The sequence below is a fragment of the Lentinula edodes genome (assembly GCF_021015755.1).
Source record: "Lentinula edodes strain Le(Bin) 0899 ss11 chromosome Unknown C8R40scaffold_9, whole genome shotgun sequence".
Taxonomy (NCBI): domain Eukaryota; kingdom Fungi; phylum Basidiomycota; class Agaricomycetes; order Agaricales; family Omphalotaceae; genus Lentinula; species Lentinula edodes.
The window spans coordinates 114167-124675 of NW_025764315.1; the positions used below are offsets into that span (position 1 = coordinate 114167).

A 10509-nucleotide genomic window follows, 5' to 3' on the forward strand; every position below is an offset into this window, starting at 1 on the left:
ATGCGTAACGTCACGAACCGCATTGAGCAGCATTGAGCCAATCGGAATTGTCCGAATTCTCTTCAGCCATCCATGTCAATTTCTGCGGAATTGAAAGCTTCAGCAAGATCAGCGTACCGAAGCCTCTACCGAGCATCTTCCTCTACATTCGGTGGGGATGCTACTGTTCTTTCAGGTGTGCGTCCCACATTTACACCCAAGCTCACGCTCATCGTTTTCGTTCTTCAGCTTTTCGGTATAAAATGAGGGAAGACGCATCAACGTACAAGTCAGAAACGGATCCTTCTGCTTATGAAGCACATGCAACGCAAGCTAGAGACATTGCTCAATTTCTACGACGTAATGTTGTACAGGCGACTAAATTACCTGAGGAAGAGACGTGGTGTAAGCCAACTCGCAACCACTATTCCCCACCTGTCCCACACTAAAAATGATTTCAGCTATCCGTATTACGCAGGATACCGAGCTCGGCTCCAATGACTCGGTCAAAAACCCCTCAGTAATGCCTTCCAATCGGAGAGCAGCACAGTAAGATGTTTCCTTCATTATGAGTTGCATTGGTGATTATACTTATGCTTCAGTACAGAAAATGCTGCTCCAGCTCATGATACATTCCCGCCCAAACGTCCAATGTATTATTCTGCTCTCAAACGCGCTTCCAGTCAACGCAAGATCCCCGAGCTGAAAGAAGAGGATATTGAGGAATCGTTTGTGCGCGGCAGTGGTCCTGTAGGCATTTCCTACGCAGTTCATTTGCAGAGGACCTTATATCATCAACTCAGGGTGGACAATCTGTAAACAAAACTGAGAATAATGTCCAACTTCTTCATAAACCTACGGGCATTCGCGTAGCATGTCAGGAAACACGGTCTCTTTTCACGAATCGCATGTTAGCTCGTCGGTTGTTGACCGCTAAGGCCCGTATCATCCGCTCTGTGATTGAGGTATCAACTAATAGTCTGCAATCCGAATGTCAACAGTTGGACGCGCTTGAAAATCCTGGTCTGTCCAAAGAAGAGTTAAAAAGAGCCAAACAACGGGAGAGGGAGCGCCGACGCAGAAAGAAGGCAAAAAAGAAGATCGAAAGGAAGCAGATTGAGACATCAGAAGAAATAGAGGACATATCAAAGAACTAATCAGATATGGTTGTAAAAATCACTCAAGTGTCAAGAGGTAAAGCAGCTTAAGTAGACATGGGTGAAGATAAGACTAGGAAATTATTGATGCCGACGGAATCTAAGTTGTCGGCATCTGCCGTTCATGCTCAATCTCCCCCGGTCGACAGTTACTACAACTCTCTTAAGTTTTGTGGCAGGATGTCCTCACAAGGTTTACACTCCCTTACTACTATAATCAAACGGTATGCGCTACGCGACTGCTTGTAACCCATATGTCTGGCCGCTGATTTAACGTGACAGCCTTGAAGCTGCGACTTCAAGGATAGAAGATTTGGCTGCCTCAGGTTGGCCAACAAGTAAACCAGAAACGTCTGAGGCTACACATAATTCCAGCTCTTATGCTGCTGCTGCCTCTTCTCCCCCTGTGCAGGCATCTTCCCCCGCTGCACCAGCTTCGGCATCAACAATGCGAGAAACTCCCAAAAGCGTCGTAGTGTTTGATGAAGTGGTCATCGATGGCAAGGTCAAGCCATTCGTAGAGTTAACGAAGTCGTTCGCTGGAGCATCGGTTGTGGAAATTGTGCGTCGCTCTGCCTGTTGTCGTTATCACTGCAGACATCCATTATTGAACAAAACAGGTTGGTCTGGTCGAGAAACAGTTCAAAGAGCTTCGTGAATTGATCAATACTGCTGCTTCATGCGTGAAGCCAGATGATCCGACATTCCAGTCACTTCTCACACCATTTCACTCCACCATCGAAGCAATCAACCGTTTGAAAGAGGCGAATCGAAAGGACCGGGATTGGTTCACGCATCTGATGGTGATCAGTGAAGCGTCGTCCTTCGTTGCCTGGGTTCTCAACGTACGTTCATCTATCTTTCCACAAACTGTATTCCAACCGAGTCATGTAGTCAAAACCTGGTCCACACATTGCTGAAACAAAAGATCAAGCCTTATACTACGGGAATAGAGTAATAAAGGAGTTCAAAGAGAAGTGAGAATTTTTACTGTTCACGCCGCCTTGTCTAATCGTTCTGGATCGTAGGGATCCAAGGCATGCTGAATGGGTTCGCTCATTTGCTGCTGCATTAGAAGAGACCCGCAAGTACGTCCTGGAGTACCATACCACTGGACTTTCATGGAACTCCAAAGTACGTCTGTCGCATTTTTCGGGCAAGTCTACCTCTGACATCAAGATAGGGCATACCTGTTGGGCAATATGCTGCTAGTAAGTCTGCAAACATCTCTGGTGCCACGTCAGGTGGTCCACCTCCACCACCTCCGCCTCCGCCACCTCCTGCAGCACCTCCTGTTACAGCAGCTCCAGCTACTACCCCTGCTGGTGGAACGGCTGCTGTTTTTGCTGAAATAAATCGCGGAGCTGACGTCACCAGAGGATTGCGCAAAGTTGATAAGAGCGAAATGACCCACAAGAATCCTAATTTGCGCGCTAGTAGTGTTGTCCCCAGTGGTTCTGGCTCTCGTAAGTATCATCATTGCGGACCATGCATCGTTATCGCTCATTTATATGTAATAGCCCCCAAAAAGCCCGTCAAACCGACCAAACCTCATGCATTGATGGGTAAAAAGCCTCCTAAGTTCGCCTTGGAAGGAAAAGCGTGGAATATCGTATGATACTTAACCTAAATATCATCGAGTTGTGTACTAATGTGGGCCCGATAGGAATATCAAGAGGACGAGAAAAGCCTGGTTGTTGATGGAGTTGAGCTCAACCAAGTTGTCAATCTGTTCGGCTGTAAGAACAGTGTCATTCAAATCAAGGGCAAACTGAATGCGGTTACTTTGGGTGAGTTCATATGTCGTTTTCTTGTTCTATGACTGATCGGCCACAAAAGTGAATTGCATTAAGACGCAGGTGCTCGTCGACTCTGTAGTCTCTTCCATCTCCGTCACAAAATCCCCGTCTTTTGCCATTCAAATTACAGGCTCTGCTCCAATGATTCAAATTGACTCATGCGATACAGGAATGATTTATTTGTCTCAGGCAAGCTTGCATGCCGAAATCACGACCGCGAAATGTAGTTCCATTAATGTCAACATCCCTGTTGAGGGTGAAGAGGAAGGAGTTTTTGAGGAGCAGGCTCTTCCGGAGATGTTACGGACATGCGTAAAGGACGGAAAACTGGTGACCACCGTAGTTGAGCATGTAGGTTAATGATTATCCGTACTACATATAATTCTGGCAGTGGCATACCTTTCACAACATGCATATTATCATACAATCGTAACAGATGGAGGATTATTTAACAGAAGAGCGCTCGCTGTAAGCCTGTAGTTCTCTGTCCGCACAACGTATGGCGCAATTATCCGAACAATCAATCGTATCTATTCAAGCAACTTGAAGCAAGCTCCAATAGGCTCAGCCTCCAATCCGCTCGGATGTGCAACACAGCTACGGCCGTGTATTGTATATATCTGTCCGCCGAATATCATGCAATTCAGTTCATATTTGCATGAGTAAAAAGGTCATATTATTACCGAGCCTTTTATCTGTCAACCTCGCTTGGCAACTTTGGTTCGACTATCCACTCTTCGTTCTCGTCGTTCCTTTATTTTTCGTTTCTTCCTCTCACTTTCAAATCACCTTCAAATCATGGATAACGTCGGCTGGCATGCTCATAGGCGTGCTCAAAAAGCAAGTTTCTTTGAGAACCTCTTCGTATGCCGATGACCGACCTGTTTCATACCGCCAGGAGGAGGAATACTTTACCTCTCCACGCAGAGGAGCCGATGGAAGGTTCACTCCAGTCGAACAAGTCAGGCCTATAGATGAACAGTTCATTGGAGGTTTCCTCCCACCTCCGTCTCCCGGTCCTCCTCCGTTACCAGCGAAAGATGACATTTATAATGATCCTACATTTCGCCTTCCGGATGAAATCAAGAGCCAAAAGTCAGTCTCATCAAGCCAGTTGTCGCGTCTTTCAGCGGTGGAGAGGTCAAGAATCTTACGTGTAGCGCGAATGGAGCCCCATCTAATGGTGAGTATGTATATCCATTATTAGGCGATCGGGTTGTTCTAATGATCCTTATTTCCAGTTTATGGTCGGACCGCTGCTAAAGTTTGTCCTAAACTATCTCCTTAAACCTTGACAGATTATTAATATACAAACAGGTATGATACTACTGATGAACACGGAATTTGGCACGGTGCTCTCCTCATCGTCAGTACGTGTCTGAACGCTACAAGGAGAGGCTATAAGTCTGATTGTCCATAGCCGCCGACTCTAGCTCAACATATGAACCGCATCCCACTTTAACCTATCAATACGACCCCGATAAACTTACGCGACACCACAAAAGAAAAACTTTTGAAGGGAAATCCTTCGATCTGGGCCCGCACCCTGCAGATCCTCATTCAACATCGTTGTCGCTTTCTGCTAGTCAAATTAATGGGCACGCCTCTTCCGGTCCAAACTTCACTTCTGAACAATCCCCTGCTCAGGAAATCTGGGTATATCCTGGAGCTGGAGGGCAAGCCCCTGTTCTCTTTTACTAAAAAGCTCTGAAGCTTATGAAATCTTGAAGAACTTTTACATTCTGGCGTTTCATGATCCACATACCTCTGGGACCAAACGAGATGCAGGTCGCGTATTCCATCAACCATGGGCAGCAACTTCACTTTTTTGTTCCGGGTAGAAACCAAAACATGAGATGGGCTAGTTACTCGGTTCGTGCGTCGCATGTTCACTTTTATTGGTCTTATTTCAGAACGTAGTGCAATGGATTCTCTGCCGGCGTAAACCCTGATGACTTTCGAGGACCGGGTTTTCAGAGTGGGTTCGATCCCTGCTGGTTAGACCTACTGGCGCACCACCACGAAGAACCTTTCCATGTCCTCGTAGGTGGTGGTGATCAGTTATATTGTGACGGGTTAGAATCTATGGTCTACTTTGTGTGTTCGACTTGACTCGAAATATTTCACAGGCTCACTCGTGAACCTGAGCTTCAAGAATGGGTTGCAAAGCTGAAACCGGAAGAAAAACAAAACTATCAGCTTACGGATGAGATTTTAGAGGCCATAGATCGCTTCTACTTCAATCACTATTGCCAGGTATTCCGATCTGGCGCTTTCGCTAGAGCGAATTGCTCAATGCAAGTCACTCGCTTTGAGATTCATCTGCTGGTCTAACTAACGCGATGCTCGTGGTAGACCAATGATAAATATGTGTGGTGCGCAATATATCCTTTTGCTCGACTTTTTTTTCTGTCGTCGGCTGATTGCCACGGAATAGACGACCACGGTGTGTGATGTGTATGATATGTGGATTGTGTATGTAGCCCTGACCAAGCACTGTTTCATTCAGATTTAGTACGTGCCTTCCTTACTCCAACGAAAAAAGATACCGACTATCATGCATTCATTAGATAGACGGATTTGGTAGCTGTAAGTATTTAGTTGTGCGTGGCATTGCCCCAGATATTGAACACTCTTCAGATCCTGATGACCTCCAGAACTCACCTATTTTTCGAACGTGAAATCGCTACCTTTGTCAACCGATTCATCAAGCTGAAACAAGTTCATAACAGAATTGGAACAAGAGGCTATTTCTTCTTCCTCCTCTTCCAGTGTTTCATCAATGGTAATTTCCTTCCTCTCGTTTCGATATATTTGCTAATCCTCTTCCTGTAGTCGACGTTGATGGTGTCGATGACAAAAATCATATCAACAGGTCAATTATCATAGGTGCACCGGGACCATACGTGGGATTTCCATCACATTCATTTTTGGGATATCTGGGTCCACAGACTTCTATCCTTCTGCTGGATTGCAGGTAGCAGGCCCAATAGAACACTGTCTGAACGTGAAATATGCTGAAGTTCTTCCCAGAGCTGAGAGAAAAAAGGATCAAGTGTGCAGCCCATTGGAATACGAAAAGGTTTTCGCGCGCTTGCATCAACTACCTTCTACGGTCGAGCATCTAGTTGTTCAAATAGGTACTACACATTCCTGATTTTGACACTTTGAGATATTCACATTTGATTGAAGGCATACCTATCGCCTACCCACGTATGGTGGCATTGGAAAAAATTCTGGAATCTAAATACAACCCGTTAGTCGCTCTTGGGAGAAATGGCTCACTTGGCCTTTCAGGATTTGTTAACAAGTTCAATGCCGAAGCTGAACTTCTGGATGATCTGGTAAATACCTACACGCTCGATATGCCTTCCTCCATAACTCATAACTCACTTTCCCATACTTCAGAATGACCATTGGACCTCTCGGACTCATAAGGTTCGCACTTTTGGCTAGAAACGAACGCCATGCTGACTGTTCGTCTTTTCAACAGCAAGAACGGAATTGGTTCGTCAGTCAGTTACAAGAATTTGCAAAAGTGAAACATATACGAGTCTCGTTCCTCTCGGGAGATGTTCATTGTTCGGCCGTGGGCGTGTTTAAAAGCTTGAAAGACAAAAACAATCCCGAGGTGCCATCCCCTATGGATTATCGTTATATGCTCAACGTCGTCACTAGTAAGTTTGTTTAATACATCCTCACAATTGTTGAACAATCATAGGTGCCATTGTGAATACACCTCCACCAGGAGGTGTCATAAAACTGGTTGCTTCGTTGGCAGGAAAGACGCACAAAACCATGCACAAATCACAAACGGATGAGACAATGGTAGGCACCTAACGTTCCATCTTCGTTGTATTGCTCACAATCGTCGGTCGTTCTAGTTGCCTCTTTTTGCCAAGGACCCTGATGGTAGTAATCGTGGTCAGAAATACATAATGGGTCGTAGAAACTGGTGCATAACGACTTACGATGAATCGACTGGTGATCTTAGTTTTGACATTCGCGTTGAGATCGAGAAGGGTATTGGCCGAACTCAAGGGTGAGCCGAAATTGAGTGACTGGGACACATTCTTACCGTTATTCTATGCACCTCAGCTACATGGTTCGAACACCTCCGCCTCGTTGGGAACGTAGCTCAGCAGCAACTTTATCAACTTCACCTCTTTAAGTAATTTCTTATACCCGACCCGTGCACATTCCTTTCGATACCCTGTACCTTAATAGTCAGGAAACCACTTAATCGTGTATCAAAGAATCATATCTATTACAGTGTCAGCATCACTGTCCACCTTGATCAAGAAGCAACGTCAAGAAAGTAGTGTATCCAGCTATCTACCAGGTGTTCGTGTCTGCAAGGCTTAATTATGAGATTTTTGTTGCTGTAACGGTAACAAATGGGATATAAGAAGCCAGAAGTGCCATGAAGGACAAACTGCAAGGAATTATTTAGTTAGAAATCATCATCGAGAACAGTGGGAGCATCTCACGTCAAGTTCCCTAAAGCCCCACCAGATCCTTCTTTTGCACGCAAGGTATGCTGGTTTATTGCCGAGTTCAATGCGAATAGCACCCCGGGCCACGCTAGATATCTATAATAAACATACACGGCTATCAGTGAGTGCATATCGGTGTAAGTCACTGGGAGACGCACCTGTTCCTTGTCACCATGACCAAACCGGAAAAGAACACTCCAGAAGTGCTTAGTGAATCTGAAGGATTTTACTTGTTAACCATTCTTGTATTTCCAACGTTGACAAGGTTATTTGAGGCACAGACCAGCATCATCTCGATACCAAGTGTTGGGGAGCACAAATTTGGATTCCAGAGAGGCGTCACGGGGGTCGTCGTTCGACATAGGATGGGGTCCGGTATCAAAGAATGAAGCAGATATTGGCGCTCAAGAGGTCACCGGACGGCGCTAATATTGTGAAGAGTGACTGCAGGGTGAGTGTTATCCGAAAATACATGTACAGTATACTGTCTATCAATACATACACTGCATGTAAGTACATAGTTGAAGGGAAGCGACCATGGCGAACGCTATCTGAAGTCTCTAAGGCTGAATATGATAAGAGTTGTGGCGGCCGTAGCTAGTCCACATAAAAACAGAACCATAGCATAACAAAATGCATACCTACATCTCTGAATCCACGGGTCGAATATTCTCCTCGGACCCTCACGTTTGCCCCTTACATCTCTCAATCGCACACCGTAGAATTGGTCGAGAAATCTGTTCGGTCTGGATAGGACTGACATGATTCGGCGGGCAGCCTGTGTCGCATTCGAATGTGATGAGGAAGAACAGACCACCGGTCTAGGGACGAAAGGATAGCCGAACGATATACCCCTCAAAGAGCGTTTAGCGTCGTTGAGCCGGGCCTTCTTCACATCCGTACTGAGTTTTTCTGTGATCCATCTTGGGAGTGGTGGCGGATGACGAATCCTCAGTGGTTTCTCCCTCTCCTTCCCTTTACCCTTCTTCGTTTCCGAGCTTTCCGACTCCTTCAACTGATCATTCCACTTCAGCTTTCCCCTTCCGCAACAGAATAACTCTCTCCAATACGCGCCATTGAAGTAAAACTCCCACAACGTCAATCTCGCCGGTTGCTCCCCAAAGTTCGTAAAGTGCCAACCTCCCACAAACCATAGAACTGGGAAGAAGAACCCTAGCAAGAACGCCCATAATGCTGGGGTAGCATCGATGTAAAAGCATTGACGTTTTGGTTTCAGATTGAAGGCTCCAGGTCCAACAGGATACCCGGCGTCTTTGTCCCATCGACGCCGGATGAAAGATGAAGATACTGAAGCAGGAGATCGTGTATAAGCCTGCACGCTGCTACCATCCGAACGGATCATGGAAACGTCGGTCTCTGTGAACTCTACAGGGAGAATCTTGCTGTAACTTTGTGACTGTGCAACTGGAGCAGGCACAGGAAGCGGTGATGGTGTGGAGCCATAATCCATCGCAATTGGGGGGACAGTTTGGTTTGGACTGGTATCACCGGCTGTGACGAAGGAACGGAGTGATTCCGAGCCTTCCGATCCGTCTTCTGCTTCTTCGTGACCTCCATATGAACTCTCCGCTGCCTCGTTGCCGATCTGATACTCTTCAGAGCTTCCTGCGGGAATTGTGGGCATGGTCGTAAGTCGGTTGGATGATTTTCCAGGACGCAACGGGTGAGCATCTCCATCCTGAGAGGTATAGGGTCCGGAAGTTTGAAGTCGAGCTTCGGGAAGAGGCAAAATTGGGGTGACTGTAGATGTCGTAGAACGGCCAGATCGATGGGTACTTTGCGAAAGGCTTCGGTTCACGGGCCGAGTAATGAAAGGTAGAGAGTGCACGGGGGAAGGTCCTGTGTCAACCATACTCCGCTTAGTTGACATGATCTGGGGGAAATGAATGATTACTCACGAGTCGAATGGGATCCGGCTGGACTAGATACACTTGGGGAGATGGAGGTACTGGTATCAGGAGGTAGCTGAATGGTTTTCCTTAGTGATTCCGGGGAAAAGTAGTCTTGCTCCGCGATGGGCGAAAGTGGTTTCACAAGTGGATAGTTGTATGCATCTCCGTAAAGGGTGCTTACATGCGACTGGCCATCCATGCGCAAGGAGAAAGTACTTCCCGCATGAGCTGGGTTCATTCCGAGCCTCCGAGCAGGATAAACTTGAAGCTGCGAGGACGCCGGAGATGATATCGAGCGACTCAGAGGGATAGCCGTATGGCGAACCATTCCCAGCCGTGCAGCAGGAGGACGAACTGGTAGTTGATCTTCATCCCGGGAAGGATCGTGTCTCAGCCAGGCGATATTGGAAGGACCAGAACGAGTGGAACCATTAGGACTTGTATGCCATTGCGCTTCATGTCCTTCAATACCGGTAATAGAATGAGGCGAGCGTTTGATTGGAATGCTAATCATGCTCGTATTCAGCTGAAGTTTGGGCTGATTGGGTCGGGACCGTTGCGCAGAAGGTAACCTCGTGAAATGGTCATTGTTAGGGTTGGCTTCCAAATCTTGTTGAACGTCGCCTCGTGAGCGCCAAAGGCGAAGCAGCGAGTTGAACATTGGTAGTGGGGTTGATGAGAATGGTTGTGTGAGCAAGGGTCAAAGATGAAGGCGAAAACGGGTTATATAGTATCTTGCAGCGTGCCGGCAAGGTTCTCAGGTCGATGGTCGATTGCAGGATGTACAGACCACGGATCACCTGTATGACTATCCTCCCCGATGAGGGCTGGTTTTGGTCGCGCAGCAGAAGGGAAAACAAAATCATATCGCACCTTTTAAAAGAATTTTGCATTCGAACAAAGACAACAAAGAAAGGGTATGTGACATTCTCAGTCAAAGGGCTACCTGTATAAATATTCCCGCGAGGTCGAGTAAGCCATTACATGTTGTACTGAAATCAATCAAGGGCTCGAACAAGCGATAATTATCGGGCTTGAAGGACTAAAGTTTGTTTGAACAGAAGTATCGAACACGAGGTGGCACGAGGTTGTATCGAGGCCTGAGCATCCTCCGTACACGAGGCTACGATTCGTCAACGAGGCTTTGCAGTAATACAGAGGTATA

General features: G+C 46.6%; 5 protein-coding genes across 5 annotated transcripts; 3 read left to right on the plus strand and 2 right to left on the minus strand.

The window, feature by feature from the left end:
* Positions 1-2: 2 nt before the first annotated feature.
* C8R40DRAFT_1235664 (uncharacterized protein) lies at positions 3-1136 on the plus strand (the record flags this gene model as incomplete). Its single annotated transcript, XM_046233392.1, has 5 exons — positions 3-175; positions 229-384; positions 441-528; positions 582-729; positions 783-1136. The coding sequence occupies exons 1-5, from the start codon at positions 73-75 to the stop codon at positions 1134-1136; spliced, it is 849 nt and encodes a 282-aa protein (XP_046088549.1). The 5' UTR covers positions 3-72.
* Positions 1137-1316: 180 nt separating this feature from the next.
* Positions 1317-3295, plus strand: C8R40DRAFT_1040279 (adenylate cyclase associated N terminal-domain-containing protein; the record flags this gene model as incomplete). The annotated part of the gene is made up of 9 exons (XM_046223903.1): positions 1317-1360; positions 1419-1698; positions 1757-1981; positions 2031-2113; positions 2165-2270; positions 2320-2602; positions 2657-2748; positions 2803-2926; positions 2976-3295. 9 exons carry the CDS (start codon positions 1317-1319, stop codon positions 3293-3295), a joined length of 1557 nt encoding a protein of 518 aa, XP_046088550.1.
* Positions 3296-3733: 438 nt separating this feature from the next.
* C8R40DRAFT_1159512 (uncharacterized protein) lies at positions 3734-7106 on the plus strand (the record flags this gene model as incomplete). The annotated part of the gene is made up of 18 exons (XM_046229887.1): positions 3734-3775; positions 3834-4118; positions 4177-4199; positions 4253-4305; positions 4356-4611; positions 4666-4807; positions 4856-5010; positions 5065-5236; positions 5506-5524; positions 5576-5612; positions 5668-5720; positions 5771-5912; positions 5969-6075; positions 6128-6279; positions 6429-6612; positions 6657-6763; positions 6820-6977; positions 7034-7106. 18 exons carry the CDS (start codon positions 3734-3736, stop codon positions 7104-7106), a joined length of 2160 nt encoding a protein of 719 aa, XP_046088551.1.
* Positions 7107-7261: 155 nt separating this feature from the next.
* On the minus strand, positions 7262-7919 carry C8R40DRAFT_895544 (uncharacterized protein). The gene is made up of 4 exons (XM_046236611.1): positions 7715-7919; positions 7590-7647; positions 7426-7527; positions 7262-7370 (listed from the first exon to the last, which is right to left on the minus strand). Exons 1-4 carry the CDS (start codon positions 7791-7793, stop codon positions 7301-7303), a joined length of 309 nt encoding a protein of 102 aa, XP_046088552.1. The 5' UTR covers positions 7794-7919; the 3' UTR covers positions 7262-7300.
* A 59-nt stretch (positions 7920-7978) lies between these two features.
* On the minus strand, positions 7979-10005 carry C8R40DRAFT_1168190 (uncharacterized protein; the record flags this gene model as incomplete). The annotated part of the gene is made up of 2 exons (XM_046231146.1): positions 7979-9325; positions 9382-10005. 2 exons carry the CDS (start codon positions 10003-10005, stop codon positions 7979-7981), a joined length of 1971 nt encoding a protein of 656 aa, XP_046088553.1.
* Positions 10006-10509: the final 504 nt, after the last annotated feature.